The sequence below is a fragment of the Scomber scombrus genome, chromosome 11 (assembly GCF_963691925.1).
Source record: "Scomber scombrus chromosome 11, fScoSco1.1, whole genome shotgun sequence".
Lineage (NCBI taxonomy): Eukaryota > Metazoa > Chordata > Actinopteri > Scombriformes > Scombridae > Scomber > Scomber scombrus.
In genome coordinates, this window is record NC_084980.1 from 27,557,460 (window position 1) to 27,583,549 (window position 26,090).

At 39.2% G+C, this 26,090-nt stretch overlaps 2 protein-coding genes across 2 annotated transcripts in view; one reads left to right on the top strand and one right to left on the bottom strand.

Annotated features, from left to right (window-relative positions):
• Nucleotides 1-25,446, bottom strand: gipc2 (GIPC PDZ domain containing family, member 2). The gene is made up of 6 exons (XM_062429503.1): nucleotides 24,855-25,446; nucleotides 6,888-7,073; nucleotides 2,749-2,929; nucleotides 1,430-1,542; nucleotides 1,192-1,273; nucleotides 1-170 (listed from the first exon to the last, which is right to left on the bottom strand). The coding sequence occupies exons 1-6, from the start codon at nucleotides 25,128-25,130 to the stop codon at nucleotides 19-21; spliced, it is 990 nt and encodes a 329-aa protein (XP_062285487.1). The 5' UTR covers nucleotides 25,131-25,446; the 3' UTR covers nucleotides 1-18.
• The window catches only part of cc2d1b (coiled-coil and C2 domain containing 1B), a 289,494-nt gene that overhangs the window by 84,908 nt on the left and 178,496 nt on the right, over nucleotides 1-26,090 (top strand). The window lies entirely within an intron of this gene.

The window sequence follows — 26,090 nt, forward strand, 5'->3', positions numbered from 1 at the left end:
GGGAAGCCGGAGCCAAACTTAAAATCTTCCCTGCTTGGCGTCTCCGATGGCGCCCCACACGTCAAAGACAAACTCATCCGGGAAGGCGAAGTCTCCGAGGGTCTCGTCTAACGCCATGGCGAACTCATCCGGGTTCTTCTTGTCGCGGCCCACCTCGACCATCGTGGCGGCTGCAGAGAGAGAGTTTTAATAAATGAGCTCACATCCACACATTCAACCCCTTTAATCATCTATATTCTCATTAGTACGCAAGATATTCACTACTTTAAGACCTTTGACACTGAAACTTAACATTTAAAAACCATGTAAAGTGAATTCAGACATTTTCTTCTAAACACATTAAATAGGTCATACATTTATTTCTAAAAAAGGTTTAAAAAGCATTTCAACCATTTAGATTTGAATCGTGGAGCTAGGCTTCACAAACTGTGTTTCAAGATTTCTGTGTCTGGATTTAATGGGCGGGTCTGAAAATCACCAATAGCACGGTTACACACCAGAACATAAACCCGCCCCTGCTGCTGTAGAGGTATAAATACATTCAGCGCACACTACTACTATAGTCTACAGTTAGCTGAGTTAGCCGCCGAGCTAACTGCCAAGTTATCCACTGAGCTAGCCGCCGAGTTAGCCACCGAGCTAGCCGCCGAGTTAGCCACCGAGCTAGCCGCCGAATTAGCCGCCAAGTTATCAGCTGAGTTAGCCGCCGAGTTAGCAGCTGAGTTAGCAGCAGAAAGCTCTCAAGCCTAGCGTCCATGTTTCTGTTAGACGTGGTGACTTTGATTGACAGGTGACACTTGGTAGGGGGCGGGGCTTCAGCGAACTCGGCTGCCACTCCCACAGCGTTTGGGAGCAGAGAAATAGGCAGACTTTTACACAACTTTGAAGCCTAATTTCATATATTTGGCGATTTTTTTTAATCATTCAAATTTTGCAGGGCGGTTAACAACACACTTTTCTGTGGTATGTCAAACTCAGAACACATATTTATTCTTACTTTACACAGACTTTAAGTGTTTGATTTCTAATAATATAATAATATACTTAACATTTGACAGAATGCAGAGCCAATTAATCTTCTGATATCAAAGGTCAGTCAAATATTTTGTTATCATCAACTGCACAGTAATTGTGAATATATTTAAACTGTATTGTCGAGGTTAACACTGGATTATGAGGATTTATACTCACCCAGTTCAGTGTCTCTGATGCCCATGTAGCTCTCCAGGAGGTCGTCTACCTTCTTCACGGCTTTCTCCTCAAATTCTGTCGGCTAAATACACAAAAAAAGCTTAAATCAGACGACTAATCCTTGAGTTAATAATCAGTTTAAGCACTGAAGCATGTGCTGCCTTAAAGAGAACTTAAGTCCGTATCAGGAAAGAAAAGACCCGTCGTATTCACCGTAAAAATACAGAAATGAACTCACCTCCTCCTCCACTGTTGCTTGACCCTTGGAGCGAAGTCTCAGGGTCCCCCTCCCTGTGCCCACCTTTGTGTCACTGGCAGGTTTGGCGCCCCTCGATCTGGGTTCGAGCATTTCTGTAAAAACAGACGGACAGACTTTATTACCGAGGGACATTTTTCTGTTGCTCAACTTCCTTAAATAATAATCTGAATCCATGTTTTCTGTTGCATTAACTAGAGCTGCAACAATTAATCGGTTAGTTACCAAATTTTTAAAAATCGAGTTGCACCCATAGACTGTATATAAAATGGACGTAACATCCGTGACGTCACCCATTGGTTTGTGGACTGCTGCTTGGAAGCGAATAGTATCGGATCTGAGCAGCGCCATCTTGAACATTTCTGGTGCATGCTGGGTAAAATAAAAACACGAATTCTACTTATATGGGTTTCAGGAGGAGCAAGAGGCGCCCTCCTGAACCTGTGAACCAATCAACCTGTCAATCACGACGTAGCCACGCCCTAATGCATACCCTGCTTCATCGTCAAATATAAAATCAGGGAGGCCAAAATGTCCCAAATGAACATCACACTGCATTGAAGAAGGCTTTAAACTAGCGATTGAGACCATAAACACATTTTGAAAACGTTTACTGAGGTTAGAAATCAAGTGAGAAGTTGGTGAATTCTCCATTGACTTGTATAGAGACGGAAGTCCTTTTGACACCAAAACGGTCGCCCCCTGGTGGCCTTTTGATAGAATGCAGTTTTAAGTTACTTCCGCGTTGGCCTCATTTCAGAGGACTGGAACTCCCCGCCTGATTGCACCTGATTCTAATAATTAACTCGTTATGAAGCCCTTTATACAACCTTCAGATGCTTGATAACAAGTTAATTATTAAAATCAGGTGTGGTTTAGAGTGGGGAGACAACTCAAACATACAGGGCAGTAGCTCTCCAGGAGCAGGGTTGTAGACCACTGAGTTAAAGGCTATTCATTTTGGTTTGTGACTCCTGTGTGAAGAGCCATTTAAAATGATTTCTCCTTCTCAGTTTGTCTCTTTAAGTTTACTATCATGCTCAAAATACATATTAATAGAAATATATATATTTTCTTAGTCTTAAAGCGACCTATAAACAATCTAAATCATATTATATGTTAGGTGAGAAACACTGCTGTGCACCGTTCTGCCTGCTGCTGCAGTAGTTGCAGACTCCTGCGGGTGAATCTGTTTCTTTTTAGCATGTAGGTCAGTTATGTAATGTGTTAATGTGTCTGCATCGGTGTCGCATACAGAAAGTGACAAAAAGTGGTCGTCTCGTGTCGTGTGTCTTACTCACCGAAGGCCTTCATGGGTTCAACCAGTTTGAGGGTGAAGGTTTTGTCTTTGGGCAGCTCTTTAAGCATGCGGGCGACCTCGTAGTGCCGCGTCCCGACGATGTTACACCCGTTAATGCACTCTACGTGATCGCCCACGCAGATCACCTTCACCCCGTCCACCACGCTGCCCTCCTTGATGCGCTGGAAGAAGAGAAGGAGACAGAAAGAAGAGATGGTGTCAACAACATGACGGTGCCTTTATTCATGCAGTCAAGTGTTGGGTCGGAAATCCAGTTCTGACTTTTTGGAGAGAAGTAATCAACACAATACAGAAATGGCTAAATACATTATTTAAATATAGAGCTGCGAAATAAAGCAATGCTTATCTATAGACCTACCGATGGATCCAATACATGTTTTATTGGGCATAGTACCTGAGGACTTTCTGGAAGATAGCAATACAAAACTGTTAAGGACACTTCTGCTAATTGCAAATAAAGTCATAACCGTCTCCTGGTTGAAGCCACAGCCCCCCCCACGATAGTCCAATGGAGGGATAGAGTCCAAGAGGTGTATCACATGATCACATGGAATATACCACTGCAGTTTTACAGCTAAAGTCAGAAGCATTCCTCAATAACTGAAGACAGGTCTAGGAATAACAATGTATTAACTTATTGAAGGATGTCGATCAGTCTTTAAGTATTTGACGCCTGCGGGCTATGCCTTCAAAGCATGGACTACCCGTCTGAACCCCCTAAGACTGACATATTTGGCATTCATCTTTATGCCATATAAGAATTTGTTTTGATGCACTGTATGAAGTTCAAAAAAATAAATAAATATAGAGCTGCAACTACTAAATGAATCACCAACTATTCTGATAACCAATAAATTGCTTTGATTCAGAAACTGGAAAATCATCTTAGACGTGGCTCACCATTCATTCATTAACAACAGAATGAAAATATAGAGCATAAATAACCTATATCATATTTTAAGGGAAAAAAAGTCAAAATAATCAGATTCTAATCTCTCAAATGTGAATATTTTAAGGTTTCTTTAGTCATTTAGACATTTGAGGACGTTTAATGAGCTGTGGGAAACAATTGACATTTTTCACATTTTATGGAGCAAACAACTAATCGATTAATTATGCAAATAATGAAAATATCTGTTGGTTGCAACCCCATTTAAATCAAACGTTGTGTCTTTAGGGGCAGATCATGTTTGACTCGGGGTTTAAAATCAGCGTTCACTCTAACAGGATTTATCTCAGCTGCTCATATAACAGCCGGTAACTGGAACAGCGAAGTTAGACCTGAATGTAGAGAGTGGGTGAAGTTAAGGACACTAAACACACACACACACATGGAGTTGCATAACTAAAAAGATTTAAAGTTTTTCTTCTTCATAAAAAGGGAGAAAATGTGTCTTAGGAGTAAAACTTTGCACTTCTGCATAATTTTAATGTTTTTCTTCTTGTATGTTTCATTTAATAGATTGAATATTTCTTTCTTTATGAATAAATATACAAGCGTGATGAAGACGTGTGTGTACTGCAGGGATTTGTCTCTTTATGTGTCAAAGACTGTGGTGGTGGACTTAACTTGTATTATTGAAATGATGCAGTTGTTTTTTTTGCTTTTCCCCCCCTCTTCAGTCTGTGCTGGTTCTTGTTTATAGGTTTATTTTGTGTGTTCTTTTATTTATTTGTTCTCGTTTTGGAAAGAAAAGCCAATAAAACTTCAAAAAAAGAAAAAAGCCAGTGAAAAATGTGTCGACGCACACATAACAAAACCAGGTTAATTCATTTATGAGATGCCAAAATGAAAAGAGGATTGCTCGAAGCTGAAAAAAAGAAAAGTTTCAAAGCAAGAAAAAGATAAAAAATGCTGACTAAGACGGCAGAAAACAAACATGGAGAGACAAATATGGAGAATCTTGGGCAGCACTGAAGAAGTTTCTGCTCTTTCATCACGTAATCGCCTTCCTCTTGTTTATGAGTCCGCTGACGTGAAACCACCTGACTGAGCAGAAAACAAGAATAGTATCGAATGTTTCCGTGGACAGTCATTTATTGAAAGCCTTTTAACTTACTCTTCTATCTCTTGGTTCAATAATCTGTCACTCAAGGACAGAAACAGTCTCAACAGTATCGTGAGAAGCTGCTCCAAAGATCATTGGACTTAAGCAGAGAGACCTAAGTTCCTTATGGGAGCTACAGGTCACGAGGAAGTCACACAACATTTTGAATTCTTCCGGGCAAATCTTAAGAAGTGAATTTTCATTATTGCCTTCAGGGCGTCGCTATGTCCAACCGGCTTGTAAGGGTAACCGCTTCTCCAAGTCTTTTATCCCCTCTGCTGTCCGACTGCTGAACAAATCTTTATGGAGGTCTGTTATTGCATTGTGCAGCTGGATACTGTGGTGCTTTTTTACTATAGGACCTGCTGACTTTGCACATTGATTTTTGCACTTTTGCACACAGCTGCCAACTCTTCTTCTTACTTCTGTGTTTTTCTATCTTGTTATTTATGTGTACGAGTATGTTGTGGTGCTAGCTGTCAAATGAATTGCCCTCCAAAGGATTAATAAAGTTGTTTTGAATCTTGAATTTGTAATGCAAGTATATCTGCTCTCTCAGCTCAGCAGCATCCACTGTACACCGCGTGGATTTGTGACCTTTTGAATATGAATGATAGTTTTCTCGTTCTGTTCTCCGCGGGGAGGAGGAACAGGAAACCTGTTTATTTCATGACATTTTCAAAAGGCTCTTGCTTAAGCTACTGGAAGACCTGCTAAATGTTTCCTGACCCACATTTAGTTTGTTATATAAACCGACTTGCACGTGCAAAATAGTCCAGATCTAATATGGAGGATTTTTCAAGCTACAAAGTCATCATAGTTTAATTTTCCAGACTTTATTTGCCTGAATCAGTAGTTATACTGTCTGATATGAAGCATCTCTTCTGTGTTATAACAGCAGCATCTCAACACTGAGCCATCTGTCAGGTTATCAGGATGCAGTGCTGCTTCAGTATCACATGATGGCACATGTGAGCAACCTGCTCTGATGCAGCGAGATGACTGAGAGCCAATAAGCTCATTAGACCAGCGAGAAACAACAGAGGCAACAGACCAACACAAATAACGACTGCCAATGTGAGAGAAAGCTTAGGAAATTACTTTCAATATGGCCGTCGAGTGAGGAGCAAATATAATGAGAATATTCTTCAGAGGAAACACTTCTGATAGATATTAGTATTTAACTTCAGGTATTATGCTTCATATTTAATTTACTACAATATCTGTATGATCTGCTGTTTAGTTTTTCTGTGCTTTCCTTTTTTAAATATTATTTTTTGGGGGGGCTTTTCTTTTTCCCCTTTTTTCCCTTTATTGGACAGTCGGTGACAGGCTGACAGGAAACAAGGGGACAGAGAGAAATGAGTCTGACCTGCAACAAAGGACCCTTGTTGGACTTGAATCAGTGACGTTGGGAGTATTTGTCATGCTATCTTTCATTTTGTTGGACTGACAGAAAATTCATCTGCAACTATTTTGATAACTGACTAATTGTTTAGGTCCTTTTTAATACAAAAATACCAACATGTGATGGTTTCAGGTTCCCCTTTTTTCTTGGAAACTGAATATTGTTGTTTTTGACTCTTATTCGGATAAAATAAGTCAGTCTCCTTGAAGTTTCATGGACTAAATCAGTTAATCACTAATGAAAATAAAAGTTAGTTGCAGCCATAGACTCTAGTAACCCTTCTAGTAAATCTTCATACACACACATAAAAACACACTACATGTCATGACCTGATTTTTTCCCCCACACAACAACAACATGACTGCCATGACTTTGGGGATTTAGTTCAATCTGACACGGCTTACTATTTATATTGAACCTAATCCTATTATACAACTTAATCTCTGATATTGAAATAAGGCACTCATTCCAATACAGCCATTTACCGAAATAAAAAAATGTTTCTCCACATTTGAATCCTATTTTTTTCAAAGCTTTATTTTGTGCCTCCTCATGTTTGTGCTCGTTTTGTTACGCAACTCGACGCTGCCGATTCCTTCTTAATTATCTCGGTTGATGCTGATGTGTTTTTGAGGTGAGACCCTAACCCTTTTTGCTTCTCACCTTGATGAAAGCGTAGCCCACTCCGTTGTCGGTGATGGTGAGTCCCAGAGCATCCTCAGACTTATGCACTTCCACCTCCTTCTTGATCCCTTTAATGTGGGCGAAGATGAAGTCCTCGAGGCCGATCTGCCCCCCCAACAGCTTTTCCATGTCAATTTTGTGGGTGTTAAGGGTGCAGAACAGGATCTGTACAAATCACAACAGGAGGCACATACAGTATATTACAAAATGTGCAAAAAAAGAGCTAAAAAGTGGGTAAAAACTGTGTCATAGAAACTGAAAATTAAATGAAACATGATTAATTATTGGCCTGTTAATAGAAGGGGCCCTGCTGTGAAGGAAACACCCAGAAAAGTCTTTTTGGACACAACCAAAAAAAGAATAACTGTTTATAGTCACAGCTTGAAAACTGAGCCGGACTCAAAAATAAAAATATATGAGTGCAGGATGTCACTATGCTAAAAGGGAATCATCAGGAAGGCTCTTGTATTCATTGCAGCAGCCAAGCAACACCCTCTTCCACCCCACGGTGTCGTCCATGTGTGTGTGTGTGTATCTAATGGAGCAGTGTTTGAAGTCGTGAGTCAGGACCAGCCTGTGATGAAGGAAACCAGGAAAATGACCTTTGCTCCTGTGCCAAATATGTTCACACCTTGCGGCTGCCACATCCTGGCAGCACATGCACAGAGAGAGCCGGGAATGTGATCGCCAGGAACTCAATACTTATGTTGCCTGATTTAACATCACTTGTTACAAACAGTGTCAGGACGGTGAAATTCGGGAGAAGGAGGAGGAGCCCCGGCTGGTGAATCATTTATTCCACTCTGCCTCACCTATGCAGAGCACACCGAGCCTATTAATACCTTATACTTTATTAACTATGGGACGTCCGTGCAGATATTCGAGTTCGGCATCAAACTTCTATTGTGGGATCGGCTTCCTAGTAAGAGTTTGGAAAAATACCCAGCCAAGGATTTACTGGCTGACTTCCTGTTTGCACAGCAGAGAGGGGATTGATTCGTACTGGTGCATCAGGACGATGACCTTTGTGCACCAATCGGGATTTGGCAGAGAGGCCTGCCTTGTTTGGGACTCTTTTTTTTTTTCCCTCTGTGTACTAACAGGCACAAACACACACTCACATTAGCAGACGTGGCCTCAAGCGTTGCCATGGGTTACCAGACTATGAAAGAATGGGATTATAATGGAAGGAGGCCGCTAGAGGAGAAGGCAGAGAGAGAAAGTGAAAGGGGGGAATGGAAGTGAAGAGGAGGCGATATCTGTGGTAAGGGAGGGGTGCACTGTAGCTGAATTGATGGCTCTCTTCCTTTCTTCTCCATAGCAGACCCTCCCTTGCTCCCCCCTCCCCACACACACACTCATACACAAGCCCCCCCAGGCCAGGGCATTACCGAACAGGGAGTGGGAGGACTGGCAGCAGACGCCTACACCCGGTTACCAAAGCTGCCAAACTGCATTAAGCCGCTTTTTCTCAGGCTGCTCTCAGCACTCGTCTCCTCCTGCCCAGGCCGACAGCCACAGAGAGTTCACACTGCCGGGTGAAGCTCGGATGCAGAGATCAGCGTCACTCACTGCAGCGCCTGCCTATCCTCTGAAACTCTGACTCACAAGAACAGATAGTGCACCTCCCACTGCCGGCACCACACTGACCTAAACCCTGATAACCCCACAGAGAAGGGCAGGCACTAAGAGAGGCACTGTGATCTGTTTAATATCAACCAAGATGAAGATGTTTAAGAGTAAATGTTTTCAAAAGGAGGAATAAAAACCTATAAAGGGATAATAAACACACTAAAATCTGATTTAAAATGGAGTTTAGAGCCAATAGTGATATATTTGTGTGTATAAATGCAGCGTTTCTACACTAGTTTATAGTCGGAGTAGAGTAGAGTAGTATAAGAGGCCTCACCTGAAAAAAAGAGCAGCTCCACTGACGTCAGATGAAATTATATTTTCATAAAGCATGACGCAGCAAAGGCTGAATATTTATTGAGTGAGTCGACTGTTTGCATTGTCATGTAGAAACTACACTGTTGATAAGATGATAATACATCCAGATTTGTCTTCAGCTCAGCAGGTGATTGGCTGATCTATCAAATTAAACTTTTAAAGATATTTTAATACCACACAGAATGTAACTTAATACCCTTTTTCATGCTCAATGAATTATTGCAGGTGTAACTACCACAACTGGTTTTCTGGCATTCTTCAAGTACAGGAATTTATTATTGATATCACATTGTTGTCAATACTTCAAGCTGTAAATAACTGTAAAAAATAATCAACTAATGAGATCTGACCGCAGATAAGTGGCAGAAAATTGATGGATGGATTATAGATTATCTGAAAACTCCACAAAAACAGGATTAAATAGCTTTCATGCACCACAATCCACACTCAAAACAGTCTCACTTATAGTTTATAAATGTACGTCAGGCAGGAAGAAGTATTCAAGATCTTTTTAAATTAAATTTAAGATGTTTTTACCAGGCGGGGAGTTCTGGTCCTCTGAAATGAGGCCAGCGCGTAACTTAAAACTGCATTCTATCAAAAGGCCACCAGGGGGCGACCGTTTTGGTGTCAAAAGGACTTCCGTCTCTATACAAGTCAATGGAGAATTCACCAACTTCTCACTTGATTTCTAACCTCAGTAAACGTTTTCAAAATGTGTTTATGGTCTCAATCGCTAGTTTAAAGCCTTCTTCAATGCAGTATGATGTTCATTTGGGACATTTTGGCCTCCCTGATTTTATATGTGACGATAAAGCAGGGTATGCATTAGGGCGTGGCTACGTCGTGATTGACAGGTTGATTGGTTCACAGGTTCAGGAGGGCGCATCATGCTCCTCTTGATGCCCATATAAGTAGAATCCCTGTTTTTATTTTTCCCAGCATGCACCGGAAATTTTCAAGATGGCGCTGCTCAGATCCGATACTATTCGCTTCCAAACAGCAGTCCACAAACCAATGGGTGACATCAAGGATGTTACGTCCATTATATATACAGTCTATGGTTTTAACACCTTCTAAAGACTTTTAAAGGCATTTTTAAGTATTGTAGAGATCCTCGTATTTGTTCTCTAGTTTTGATCAAAGCTCCGGTGTTGAAACAATCCACAGAAAAAGTTTGATAATCAATTTCCAGCTTCTCAACTTTGAGGATTTCTCTTTGTTTTATATCACTGCAGACTTTTTGGTTTTGGTCTGTTGGTTGGACAAATCCACCTTATGCTCGGGGGGAATTTTAATTGATTAATGTATCAATAGAAAAATAATGAACGCATCAATAATGAAAATAAATGAGGTACAGCACCCAAATGAGCAGAGGAGTATTCATTCCAGCTGCTGCCTTCTGACAGTAACAACGCCGACAGCAGCAATACTACTTAACTGATAACTGACACACACACAGACACACACACACACAGACACACACAGACACACAGACACACACAGACCGACACACACACACATACAGAGACACACACACACGGACACACACACATACAGAGACACACACACACGGACACACACACACAGACACACACAGACAAACAAACACAGACAAACACAGACACATACGGACACACACAGACAAACACAGACACACACACACATACACACACAGACACACACACACACACACACACACAGACAAACAGACACACACAGACACACGCACACACACACACACACGCACACGGACACACACACACACAGACACACAGAGACACACACAAACAGAGACACACACAGACACAGACACACACAGACAAACACAGACACACACACACACACACACAGACACACACAGAGAGACACGCACACACACACACAGACAAACACAGACACACACAGACACACACAGAGAGACACACAGAGAGACACGCACACACACAGACACACACACACACACACAGACAGAGACACACAGACACACACACACACAGACACACAGACAGAGACACACAGACACACACACACACAGACACACAGACACACAGACACACAGACACACACACACACACACACACACACACACACACACAACCGAGTTGAAAACAATTATTTTTATAGCATATTCATTTTTCTTCTCTTCACAGATGAACCAACAGTTCACGACTCAAAAAAACAAACATGACCCAACAAAATGAGATTAATTTGTGGAGCACACGTTAATTAATCTGTTCTCTACAAACCTCCGCCTACGTGTATTCTCTACAGTCAGGAAAGATCACGTCTCCTAGGCCTTTGTTTGAAGAGAGGTAAGGCCTGATAAATGCAGCCTTTAATTAGATCTCCCTCTGAAATATGTCCTGCATTGAATGAAACACGGTCGACTAAAAGCTGGGGAAACCTGTTTCTTTGGCAACTGAACTGCTGTCCATTTACAGCCTCTTCAAAAGGTCTTTTAAAAGCACAAATGAGGGTTTAGAAAGATTAAAAAAGGGGGAAAATACTTTGCTTATAATGTAGACTGTGACTTTTTTTTTCTCCTCCCTTTGTACCATCTTCAGATTTTGTCGTTTCAGATGTTTTTTTTAATAGTTAACGGGGTAAATGCTGAAGTAAGCTGTATGCATTGTGGTGTGACTAGTTTTTGACACATCAGCAGTTAAGTCGGTGTAATCATTGAACTAACTGCGGATGTAAAAAGACTGACGGGCGTAATGAGCCTGACAAACTGAACCAGGATTAATCTGTCCTCATGGAGCCGGATCTCAGCTGACCTCAGTCAAGCCTGGTTTACTGAGACGTCAAGCACTGATCATGTGTAGAGATAAAACTGGGATGTTTACTCCCACAGAGTAGCACATGCTATATTATAATAATACAACAAAATATGTCAAACAACTGCAATTATGAAAGAAAAATTACAACTTTTCGCAGTATTTTTAGCTCAATTTGTCGCATTTTTCTGCTTATTTCAAGTCCTGAGTGAGAAATTTGAATTTTCTTTGTATAACTGGCACTAAAAATATAACATGTGCAAGATTGAACATGATATAAACTTGAATATTTAATGAACACAGACAGGTAATTAGTTTTAAAGTAAAATAATGATGTTGGGCTTTGCTACTTGGCTTGTATATGTGATAAAAAAAAAGCCTCCATATGATGCAAATGCCCCTTTTTCTGTTTTTAAAGGTGACGTACTAAGCTTTTTGTTATTTAATCTTATTTTTATACATTATATACATATATGTTTGTTGTGTTAAATGTGGTCTAAGGTCCAACACTTGAGGTGAATGTAGGTTAAATGCTCTCTATCAGGGCTTCAGCCTGCTGAGGACGCTTCATTTGCAAAGTTACGTCTACTTCCTCGTTCAAAATTACGTCAGATTGTTCACACGTGGCCATAAAAGGCTGCCTGTGCTTTATCCTTCTGTATCCTTGGGTTGTTTTTACGTTGTCTTCTCGCATATTTTGGATAATTTGTATTTGAAAAGTTTCCATTACGAGTAAAGATTGAGAAAAAAAAAGTGAAATCCCGCTACTATTGTTTGTTTACTTAGCCTCCCGAGCTGCTGGGAGTCAGTCGTTGGGTTCAGCGTCCAGGAGCTAACCAATCAGAGCAGAGAGAGCTCATCAGGAGCTTTTTTTAAATAAAAAATAAATGATGTAAAGATATTCCCATAGCGCCCCAGAATATGAATATAAACCTGGAAATGTGCATGATGCAACTCCTTAAAATACAAAGATTATTTTATTCTATTTAGAATAGAATAAAATAGAATAGAATAGAATATCCTTTATTGTCATTGTACACGTGTCACAACGAGATTGGTACGGGGTCTCTTCCCGTGGTGCAAAATAGTCAAAATAAAAAATAGTGCAAAATAAAGTCAAAATAAAAATAAAGAAGTCTAAATAAATTGGGGGTGGGGGGTTAACTGTTCAGGAGCCTGATGGCCCAGGGCCCATTTAGTGCATTTTAAAAGACATATACTGTATGTCAGGTTTACTAAAGGTAAGCCTGGATTAACTGGTAATCTTGCTTTATGAACCCTCTGGATGCTACAAGAAATGTAAAAACCATTAGCTTTAAATTACAGTAAACTGAGTCTGTGCATGTGTTGATATAATAATTAGATTTATTTCATTTTCCTACTACTGTACGTTAGAGACTAAAAACAGCTGTCTACATGTCATATTTAACACCCAAACATGTGATAAACCTGAACCTGCCTCTTAAAAACCTGCTGCTGTTGTTCTGCGGGCTGTGGTGCCGTGACAACACTTTCCTCTGCACCTCCGCTGGTAAACAACCACTTAAAATCAAAGTAAAAACCAGATCCAGTTCAGTCGGTGGTGAACACGTGAACACACACACACACACACAGAGAGACACACACACACACACACACACACACACACACACACACACACACACACACACACACAGAGAGACACACACACACACAGAGAGACACACACACACACACACACACACACACACACAGACAAACACACACATACACACTAACACAGACACACACACACACACACAAACAGACACAGACACAGATACACACACAGACACACACACAGAAACACACATAGACACACACACACACACACACACAGAGAGACACACACAGAGACAAACACACACATACACACTAACACACACACACACACACACACAAACAGACACAGAAACAGATACACACACAGACACACACACAGAAACACACATAGACACACACACACACACACACACACACCTGGGGTCTGTATCTGCTGCTTCACACACACCTCGTTAGTGTCACGTTTGTTTCTGGCGGCACTCGGGGAGAGTTTGTGCTCAATTGCGTGATGTGTGTGTAATGAAGCGTAATCACTACTAACCGCATGTTGCAGGATCATTTAAGAACATATTATTATTATACACTAAAACAACAGAAGTGATGGTTTCATTAAGAAATACTTTAAAAAATGCAATAAAATAAACCCACTAAAAATATAGTTAAGCAGAGGACTTTACTACACATCATATGCTTAATATCACAGCGTTGTGTTTTAGATTTGCATTTTTTCCAACATTTTTACCCCCAATTTTCTCTTTTTGTGTCTTTGTAAATTGGCTCGTTGAAATTTGCGACAAAATAACTAATTTAATGACAACACTTTGGACTTTAGGAAGCTACGACGGGCATTTTTCACTACTTTCTGACATTTCTTAGACTAAACAAAATGATAAAATAGTTAAAATAGTCGATAATAAATGATGGAAAACAACAATCTCTTATCAAAGTGGGAAAAGAATATATTAAAAAATCAAAATGTATTTGAAAAAGATTAGCAAAACTAGTAGTTAAAGGAGCTGAAACTTGCAAAAAATATTCTTGATTCTTGACATGTTGCAAAATCCTCATAATAGCATCAAATCAAGCAGCTTTGTAGACTTTGAGCTACTAAATTTTTTTTAAATTATTAATCTTTCATTTGAAAACAAAGCCTGTTTGTGTCTCTTAGATAGATAGATTATCTATGATGATAGATAGATAGATAGATAGATAGATAGATAGATAGATAGATAGATAGATAGATAGATAGATAGATAGATAGATAGATAGATAGATAGATAGATAGATAGATAGATAGATAGATAGATAGATAGATAGATAGATACTAAAATAAGAACAACAAGGTCTGAGGATGAGGCTGTATGATAAAGTGCAGAAATAAAATAAAATAAAAGTAAAAATATAGTGCAATAATAGAAATAAACCTAAAAATATAGTGCAATAATACAAATAAACCTAGAAATATAGTGCAATAATAAAAATAAACCTAAAAATATAGTGCAATAATAACAATAAAACCTAAAAATATAGTGCAATAATAAAAATAAACCTAAAAATATAGTGCAATAATAGAAATAAACCTAAAAATATAGTGCAATAATACAAATAAACCTAAAAATATAGTGCAATAATAACAATAAACCTACAAATATAGTGCAATAATAAAAAATAAACCTAAAAATATAGTGCAATAGAAATAAACCTAAAAATATAGTGCAATAGAAATAAACCTAAAAATATAGTGCAATAATAAAAATAAACCTAAAAATAAACCTAAAAATAAACCTAAAAATATCGTGCAATAATAGAAATAAACCTAAAAATATAGTGCAATAATAACAATAAACCTAAAAATAAACCTAAAAATATAGTGCAATAATAAAAATAAACCTAAAATTATAGTGCAATAATACAAATAAACCTAAAAATATAGTGCAATAATACAAATAAACCTAGAAATATAATGCAATAATAGAAATAAACCTAAAAATATAGTGTAATAATAACAATAAACCTAAAAATATAGTGCAATAATCTTATCACAACAGGAAAAAATATATTAAAGAAATCAACATATATTTGATTATGGTCAGCAAAACTATAATATAAACTAGATTTGCAGTTAAAGGAGCTAAAACTTGCAAAAAATATTCTTGATATGTTGCAAAATCCTCATAATAGCATCAAATCAAGCAGCTTTGTAGACTTTGAGCTACTAAATTTTTTTTAAATTATTAATCTTTCATCTGAAAACAAGGCCTTGTTTGTGTCGCTACACTAAATAAGCTTTTATACTTCATTAAAAAATGATCCTATCGCTGCCATTAGCAATATTTAATGATCCTGATTGATGTGAGAAGTGGATTAATAATCTTTATATAAACTTTAAACAGCATTTATTATATTACTTTACAATAATGCAGCCTGAATGCTAAAGTTCATCCCGGTACTTTCTTGGTTTCTAGGAAAACGACTACAGGAGCCGAGCTTTCTACAAACAGCAGACTACGACTCCATCAAATGAGATTGTTTCTCTCTAATCCCCCCCCCCCACCTCCTCCTCCCCCCCTCCTCCTCCGCCCCCTTCCCCTCAGATTAGGAAATGTCTGGCCGTGAACGTGTAAGTAGCACCTGCAAAACAAAAACAAGTCGTGGTGTGGCTCTTTGTCACACGATCGCAGGCCAGATATTCAAAGTGTAGGCAAATGTCCGTGTTTCTGGTGATCAGGGAGCGCCAGGTGGACGGACGGACGGACGGACGGACGGACACACACACACACACACAAGGCAAAGTCACAAGAGCCACACCTCAAAGTCTACAGCCGCAGAGCCAATAAGCAGACTTTGACCCAAGCACATAAAAAAAGATCTGATGCTTAAACTGAAGACTGAAGACTGTAACATGCATATCTTAATGGCTTTAGTACTATATCATATTTTAGATGCCTCTCTCTCTCTCTCTCAGATAAATTCCTTCCCATCAGATCAACCTGCTAAATAAACTGCGTGACTGAGTTTAAGTGTAACCTAAGAGCTTCTGTCTAATTAAGGCACAACAATGGACGCTCACAGTGAATCCACACAGATGAAATGTGATGTCTATTTGGAAAGAAATGTGTAACCTATTAAGAGGCCAATGAGTACGAGGAAGGAAGACAACACCATTGTTTATTACATAATTCATTTTAGGCTCGGCCAAGCGTTCAATGTAACCTCAGTGTTTCTGGGTGGCTCCCTGTTTATCTCCCCTAGTTTCATTTACAGTGATGCCAAAAGTGAAAGAACATACAGCATGATTTATGTTCACACAGCAGCCAAAAGTTTAGAAAGACGTCTCATCACCTGGGATTAATAAGCTGCTGTTATACTGTAGCTACTGTTTAGCCAAAATGTCAAAGAATTAAATTTATAGTAAGTAGAGTAATGGCGCTTTTCCACTACACAGTTCCAGCACCACTCGCCTCGACTCGCCTCGGTTCTTTTTGCGTTTCCACTAGGGAAAGTACCTGGTACCTGGTACTTTTTTAGTACCTGCTCTGGTGAGGTTCCGAGCGAGGCGAGCCGGTACTAAATGTGACGTCAACAGACTGCTGGCCGCTGATTGGTCAGAAGAGTTGTCGCTGGAAGAGTCATGAGCCGTCCCACACAAGAATCAAACCCGCCATTTTTAAATACCAACAGCAGCGTCTCAACCATAGTTACAGCTATACGGCGTTACCATAGTTACAGCCATACGGCTCTCTCCTCTTGCTTTGTGTGAGACAGAAAGCCTCATACAGCAGCAAGTACACCACTGCCTCCATGTCCTCCATTGTTTATGTGTTTGTGTCGCCTATAAAACGAAGTCACGGCAGTTTCGCGGAGCCGTGCTATGACGACCCCGCCCACGTTGAGTAGGTACTTTTTGTAATGGAAAAGGTTCCTGGAACGGTACCGAGCCGAGTCGAGTCGTGCTGGAACTGTGTAGTGGAAAAGCGCCATAACTTCATCAAACTAGACGCTGTATTCGTGTGAAGTCTATGAGGAAATATTTTGATCAGTTCTTTATGTGTAAAATCAGTTTATGAAAATGTCTGTGCTTCTAATTTGTTGTTTTCAACCAAAAACACTGACAAAATTTGAACACTTTTTATGTAAAATGAAAATTGATACTACTACATCTGTCATTTTACATTGATTATATATTAAAAAAAGACATCTACAGGTAAACTGTGACTGACCTCTTAATTAAACTGACACCACAAAAGAGCTGAACTTTAGTGACCTACAGCTGTGAGTAATGCTTTACTGCTCAGTCTACAACTGGGTTATTATCAGGCGGGGAGTTCTGGTCCTCTGAAATGATGCCAACGTGGAAGTAACTTAAAACTGCATTCTATCAAAAGGCCACCAGGGGGCGACCGTTTTGGTGTCAAAAGGACTTCCGTCTCTATACAAGTCAATGGAGAATTCACCAACTTCTCCCTTGATTTCTAACCTCAGTAAACGTTTTCAAAATGTGTTTATGGTCTCAATCGCTAGTTTAAAGCCTTCTTCAATGCAGTATGATGTTCATTTGGGACATTTTGGCCTCCCTGATTTTATATGTGACGATAAAGCAGGGTATGCATTAGGGCGTGGCTATGTCGTGATTGACAGGTTGATTGGTTCACAGGTTCAGGAGGGCGCCTCATGCTCCTCCTGATGCCCATATAAGTAGAATCCGTGTTTTTATTTTTCCCAGCATGCACCGGAAATTTTCATGATGGCGCTACCCAGATCCGATACTATTCGCTTCCGAGCAGCAGTCCACAAACCAATGGGTGACGTCACGGATGTTACGTCCATTTCTTATATACAGTCTATGATTATTATACTTTAATCTGTAAGACAGCGGAGGCAGATGGTACATTCAAATCTCTAATGCTCAGTGGGAAATGTGTCTCTTCACATGTTGAGTGCAGTCTGTTTTTGACAGTTTACTGAGTGTATAATATCTCAAGCACTGTGTCTTTCACAGACCGAGCTGTGTGCTGGACCTCAGTTCTTTATCAGGAGCTAAATATGTCCACAGCATTGAGCATAAAAAACTGTGAAGCTGCAACAATTATGACAGAAAATGAATCTGCAACTAGTTTGATGGGCGAATAATAGTCTTTTTTAGGAAGTATAAAGGCCTTTTGAAGATATCATCTTGTGCAAAAATGGACAATTTTCATTATTTTCTAACATTTTATAGACAAAACAAAATCTATTAATGGGAAAATAGTCTTTATAATAAACAATAGTGAAACTAATCACTAGTTGCAGCTCTACAAAACTGCCAACTATTCAAAGTTAGCATCAAATGTTTAGTCTTGTTCATTTGATTGTTATTAAAACAGATATTTTAAACAGAGCAGACGTTATTTAGGAAGTTCTTGTTCTTGCTGGAGTTAGGACAACATTAAATATTGATGCAAGGAGAAGTTTGATATGTGTTTTGTTAAATGAAAAAGGAGGAAAACATGTTGAAGGTGTTGAAAAAGAAGAATTTGGGTATTTTGGTACAGAAAAGGCATCCGATAACACCAGTACTGAAGACTTTTAAGCTTTTCCAGTACAGCGCAGACATTCATTTGAAGTGACTTTCCTCACTTCATTACTGGAAACCTGTTGTGAAATGTGTTGAATTCATCAGCTCTGCTATCTTTAGCTCTGAGGGAGGTTTTTGGTGATGTTTATAGAGGGAGGAGGCCCTGGGCAGAGCTGCTCCCCCGCCCGGCTCCTCTGGGACGCCCCTGGCTGTGGCCGGGACCAGTTATCTGGTTAGATTTCAGGCTGTGCCCACTGAGCCGGACGTGAGGGACTTCCTGTGGCAAAAGTTGCGTAGTTCAACAGCTAACATTTATCACATCAGAGTCCCTCTCGCTCTCTCTTTCATCATTTCTGAATAGACTGAGTATCGTCTGGCCTCTGTGACACATAGTTTCTGCCTCTCCTGCACACTGAAGGATGCTGCTGTGACGTAACTGCTAATGAGATAATGGGCTTGATAAGGAGACATTTGGGTCATTTTTCCTTCGCCACCAGCTTGACGAGCTTTGACAGATTACTTCAGCAGGAATTATTGTTTTCCACCTACTGTTAAAATGATGGGTTTTTTACTCATCACTACACTTCAGATCTTCTCTGGTCCCCTTCACAGTTCAAAACCAGCAACTGTAAAACTCTCCTTAACCCTGACAATCATGTTCAGGGTCAAATTTAAACCCATTTCACAGATGACAGATGTAAAACACCCTTTAAAAAGGTAGGGTTGGTAATCCTGTTCAGAAGCACTTTTTGTTATACTGGGTGAAATGTTCCTTCTATTATCAGAGGTATCAATACATTATGTCTTTAGAAAAAGGAACGGAAAAAAGTCAGACCTCTGTGGCAGCCACAGGACTGATAAAACTCCGACCAATCCATGCTCTTCGCACCGAAAAGCAAAAACCAATCAGATGCCTTCATGTCTAGTTCTGCATCCGTGCACAGTCTTCACCTGTCGCTGTTGCCGGTTTGTGGGGGCGTGGCTTGGAAGGACTCACTGACGGGAGGGGGAGCAGCGGGGTGAAACTTAGGAGGCAGGAGGAGGTGATATTTTCAAATCTTGCTAGCTCTCTTGCTAGCTTTCCAACATTACCAACCCCACCTTTTAGCTGTGTTCACACCAAAAGCGTCTGACGCGAATTGAGCAGCAAGTCTACATAGAAAATTAATGTAAATGGTGCGATAACACGCAATTTTATATCAGGCCGCGCGAATACAGTTGGAAAAATTGAACTTTTCAGGCGACATCACGCCGCGACATCCAATCAGCGACGAGTGTCTCCCGATGTCACAAGTGCAAATGAAGCGATGATCCAAAAATTGATATTTATGATCAAGTGGCGCAATAGAAGCGATTTTTTTGCGTCAGACGCTTTTGGTCTGAACGCCCCTTTTCACATTTCCTTTGGCTGAATTTCTATCCTAATGTGACCCACAGTATACAAAAAAGGATATAAAATGCATAATTCTTTTAACGTTTTTTTGCAGCTGATACACATTTTTGTATATGCAAGTGTACAAAATTCAAAATATTCATTCAAACATGTTGTATTCTTCATATTCTATAAAATGTTCTCCTGGGTCAATAAATACATTCTCGGACAGCTTCATTAAGGATTAATCCAACATTTATTAATTCATTTATGAATGTGAATTAGTGTATAGACTAATTATGAGTCAGGATATGAACAGTATGTGAGGGTTAAGATGAGAGAATATCAGCGCCTTGCTCGAGGACACTTCAGCAGGGAGACCAACCCAATAAACATGAGGGTAAACTATCCATTCTGAGTAATTTAAATTAAAAAAAGCCCAAATTCTCTGGTTCCAGCCTCTTAAATGTGAATATTTTCTGGTTTCTTTTCCTCTATGATAATAAACTTTAACGTCTTTGGATTCTGGACTGCTGGTCGGGACAAAAGGAAACATTTTAGGATGCATTTTGTGGTTTCGGAAACAGTGATGGACTTTTTTTTCACCATGAAAATAATCCTTAGTTGCAGCCCTTCGTCTGAACCACATCATCCGAAGCAACCTGCGGAAAATCAGCTAAAATCCTTAAATCTCAAAAGTGCTGCAGCAGCAACGTGCTCGTCTTTAGAAAAATAACACGCTGTCAGACGGTCGCTCCGTTAGAACAAGTTCAGACAGAGACAGAAATGTCCTGACGAGCGTTATTGACAGACATGACGGAACAAATACCTGCAGAAAAAATGCAGACATTAAACCTGCTTCATTTGAGCCTCATTAAGTTAGAGTGGCCACATTAAGAGACCCATCCCTGCTTCTAAACACATGTACATCTAACATGTGAAGTCCTGTATTTTGCTCTAAGCCGTGTACCAACGCCAAATTCCTTTCTAGGGCCGTACCCGACCCATCATTTTGTCAGTCAAATCAGATTTTGGACGTTTAATATGAAGATTCACCCGTTCATTCCTTTCTTTTTCTCCATATAGACTTAACCCTCTCCTGCCACCTCCACCTCCACTTCCTGCATCCTGAGTCTTTTATCTATAACATAGTAATTTATTCTCTTGTGTGAGGATTGGGGTGGGGTGTGGTGGTGGTGGTGGCGATTGGGGCAGGGACGGGGGCAGTATTGTTTTTATTGTATAAAGCACCTTTTGTGAGATTATATAGTTGTATGAAAAGTGCTATACAGATAAAGTTTGATTGATCGGGCAATCAGAAAAATCGTGTGATGGGATAATGAGATAATGAGATAATGGGATAATGGGCAGCACACATATATTCCTATTTAAGGGTCAATGACGTGACGCCTACATTTTCAGTCCAACTGCATTTTTTTCAGTTAGAAAAAGGTTTAAATTGATTTTTTAAAAACACCATATATATGTCCTACCTTTCCTTTATATGTAATCACTTTAACCTTTCAAAAAACACAAGTTATTTGTAATTTTTCTGTTATTTAAAGTGACAAAATATCATGTGGTGTGACCAATAATACCAATAACTGTATTAAATTCAGAGTAAAATATCACTTTTAATATTAATCACTGATACAGTATACAGCTTAACTGAATTGTAAGTTTAAAAAATTTTAAATCATTTTTAAGCAATTTACAGGAAAAATAAGTCTTACATACATTTAAGAAGGCAACTGTGACATTATAGAACATAAATATGAGATTATTATTTACAGAAACTTAAAAGACATGCAAATAATTTGTTTCTAAACACTTAAATTCATTTATTTTAAGATAGATCCTGGTCGCACCACATGACTTTTTTAAAATCAGTTCTAATTCATTGAGATGGAAAAACACATAAAACACCTAATTTACTATTTTCATAATATTTATGTGTACTCAACATTCTTAATGTTTGAATTACTGCAATAGATATTCCCATATTTATTATTTTTAAATAAATCCTTATACGTCATTGACCCTTAAATGAAGCACTTACAGTCTAATCTTTCTTATTTCACATTAACAGTCAAATACAACAGAGTGATGGGATAATGAGATAATGGGCAGCACACATGTACTCCTACTCCTTATAATCTAATTTTTCTTACTTTACTTTAAACATTAAAAAAAAACTAAAAATTTTTTTTAACAATTTAAATAAATCTGTGGCATTGCCCGCTATAAAAAACCCAAACAATCTGACTCATCTTCTTCAACCAGGTGGGGAGTTCCGGTCCTCTGAAATGAGGCCAACGCGGAAGTAACTTAAAACTGCATTCTACCAAAAGGCCACCAGGGGGCGACCGTTTTGGTGTCAAAAGGACTTCCGTCTCTATACAAGTCAATGGAGAATTCACCAACTTCTCACTTGATTTCTAACCTCAGTAAACGTTTTCAAAATGTGTTTATGGTCTCAATCGCTAGTTTAAAGCCTTCTTCAATGCAGTATGATGTTCATTTGGGACATTTTGGCCTCCCTGATTTTATATGTGACGATAAAGCAGGGTATGCATTAGGGCGTGGCTACGTCGTGATTGACAGGTTGATTGGTTCACAGGTTCAGGAGGGCGCCTCATGCTCCTCCTGATGCCCATATAAGTAGAATCCCTGTTTGTTTTTTTACCCAGCATGCAACGGAAATTTTCAAGATGGCGCTGCCCAGATCCGAAACTATTCGCTTCCGAGCAGCAGTCCACAAACCAATGGGTGACGTCACGGATGTTACGTCCATTTTATATACAGTCTATGTCTTCAACAGGACATAAATAAAAATATATATTTATGACTCCATTTAGTCATAATTCCTCATTGAAGTATTATCCTGTGCATTTTTGTGAGCTTATCTGCTTTATCATGTTATCGTAATGCACACTGACTGACAAGTAAATGAATAAATAAATAACTACAAGATAAAACAGCTCATCTTGAAGAGTCTCCGACAGTATATTCGACACATGGATTTCCAGCCCTATTATTTCCCACTTGCTGAGTGAAGTGACAGTATCTCTGAGTTTCAAGAGAGACGGGGAAAGGAAGTTCACCTGGCTGATAACAGGCTGCCCCGCCTGCCTATCTTGTCATACTCAAGTTGACAAAAGCCAAACATGCCACTGACACTTTCCTTTTGAAAAGAAGAGCTGAAAGCAGTCTGAGCTTAGAGTCTGCTTTTGTTTTCAGGACCTTTTCTGTGGAGACATTTTTCTTTCTGCTTCCTAATAGAATTTGACGCTCAATGAGAATGAAAAACCTGGATCTAAAAATAGAGACGGTATCGATTTGTCCGATTTCCAGCGACTGTATATGAAGATAAAACGCATATCTCTCTCTAAGTCTTACGGGGCTAAAGGTGTGCAGGCAGGGTGTGTCTTCACAATCACACGAGACAGTCAAAGTTGACTTTTTAATGAGCCAACCACGAGATTAAACTCCCGAATAAAACTGTATACTCATCATTCTTACATTTGTAGTTGTTGTTATGCCTTGTTTGTGTTACTTATTTGTGTCTTTGCATTTCTAGGTGTCATGTTGGGTTGAATCAATACAGGTAGAAGTCCTGTATTATCAGCGAAATGTACTTAAGGTATCAAAAGTAAAGCTATGGCCCCAGTAACAGATATATAATGACATTATTAGATTATGATTTCATTGATAAGATGTTTAGCTGGTCAAGGTGGAGCTGCTTTTAATTGCTTTTCATAGCCTACAGTTTGTTAGTTTAATCCAGTTATTCCCAATTCAGGGGTCAGACCCCTCTAAAGAGTCATAGGATGAATCTCAGGGATTGGGATATGATTAAAAGGGTAAAAGAGAAGAAAATCAAACTTCAGATACTTTAATTTATTATCAAAAATCAAAGCTGTTTCTCTTTGGATCTCTACTAACTTCTGTCTAAATGTACGTAATGCATTGTATTGTAATGTATGTAATGTTAATATCTAAATGAAAACCATCTAAGGGAGTTACAGGAGGAATTGTGTCTTTGGTGAACAACTTATAGACTGAAATAAGATAAGGGACCTCAATTAGACACTGCTTTTTGTAAGGATCACAACCTAACAACCTGTTGTATAGTAAGCTTGTGTTTTTTATGTAAGAAATAATTAAATATATGTAGTAATTGCATACTCAATGTTCAATATACTGCTGTGTGCACTCTTCACTTTTACTTTTACACATAAATCCTAATTTTCTATGTATATAGTGCTATATTTTATTCATATCTCACCCCATCTTGTTCTTTTAAAATCTTGTATTGTGTATTTTATGACTTTTATTGTTCATACCAACACATTTCATTGTACTCTTGACCCTGTGTTACCCTACATATGACTAATAAAAACTGAACTGCAAGTTATAAAACTAATAGAGTGGAGTACAAAGTGCCATATTTCTCCCTCTGAAATGTAATTAAGTGTCAGTATAAGGAAGTAAACACGCAAAGAATCTCATATCTGTAAATCATTAACTTAGCACTTACTTTTCATCACTTTTTAGAGCTTAATTTATGTTTAAAAACAACAATTATCTATTAGAATACTTCACGTACTCCAAGTAAAACGGAGCTTCAACACCTGAACGCAACACTAAATCCCCCTTCTTCCTTTTTTTTTAACAACAACAACAACAACAATGGTGTGAGAGCTTACCTCAGGTGGACTAATATTAAACGCCTCGGCTATTTTCGAATACAACTCCTTCACGTTGCCAAATCCCTCGATCCTCCCGGTGGGGCTTCCGTGAGCAAGCTGCGTGTGGAAGACGAGCTTGGGCCGCTGGCTGGCAGGTGGAGGAGGCAGCCCCGCTCCGTTCACGGCAGATTTAGCCAAGCTCGCGGCACCTGCGTGTCCGCCACTGACCTCCTCGTTGTCCACAAGCTGCTCTTTCGTCGACGTTTTTTTTTTCCTCCATGGTCCCAGCGGCATTTTTAATTGTTCGTGTTTGTTTGTGTGTCGATGTAAAGGAGAAGGAGGGGGAATTAAAAAATCCGAGCCGCTGCTAGAACATTGAAGTAGCCAACCTGTTGAGTTCCAGCCCAACGTTCCTCTCGTCCTTCTTTACTTCCTTCTTTCCTCGATGTCTTCCCTTCCTTTTTCCCTCACCTGTCCACGGCCGAGGTTGTTAACTTTGTTCTTCGACAGTGTCTGCCGGCCCCCGCTTTTGCAAATAAATGATGTAAATGTCCAACAGGTAGGTGGGTGAGTGAGTAGGGGATAAACTGTGACACAACCTGCTGGATGGCCCGTCGGCTAACAATAGCTGCTCTGTTTGTTTCAGCGTGTCGTGATGCGCAGGCGCAGTGGGACGAACCCGAGCTCAGTGGCGTACACCTGTGCGCCACCTTTAAAGGACAGGTTCACAATTTATTAAAGTCTGCCCTAAAACAACTATCAGGGACCCATAGGAAGGGGTTGGGAGGGTTATACTTTGAGAATGTAAAAGTTACATTTAAAATGTAATAAGTAATGTAACTATTTCAATAACTTAATCAAAGTAATGTAACTTATTACATTTGATTACTTTTTGATTACTTTTCTAATTTTCTAACGAATGATTTCAGCTGTAACAGGGTAAGTGTACCCATTAAGACCACCAAAATCTAAGTTCAGGTGTTTTTTTCATGGATACTGACATGATTTATAAGGGAGATCATTTCTTATAAAGCAACATTTATCTCTCATTTGAACATTCATTAGTTCATGTAGATTTTGGAATATTAATTAAAGATAGTTTATGAACAAGTCAAAAGTCTCGCATGGACTTAATTGATACTGTGACATCATTTGTGCCCATGTGTGCTCCAAATAAGCCCAATTCATGATTTATTTAAAAAATATAAAAAATATTGATTTCAAATAATTAAAAACAGCAATATATGTATTCAG

Bases quoted from the DNA above. Each gene is read 5' to 3' on its own strand.
- gipc2 (XM_062429503.1), bottom strand. From the start codon at position 25,130: ATGCCGCTGGGACCATGGAGGAAAAAAAAAACGTCGACGAAAGAGCAG. The intron at 7,074-24,854 runs GTAAGCTCTCAC...TGATTTGTACAG, and splicing joins TTAATATTAGTCCACCTGAG to ATCCTGTTCTGCACCCTTAA. The intron at 2,930-6,887 runs GTGAGAAGCAAA...CTCTTCTTCCAG, and splicing joins TGGGCTACGCTTTCATCAAG to CGCATCAAGGAGGGCAGCGT.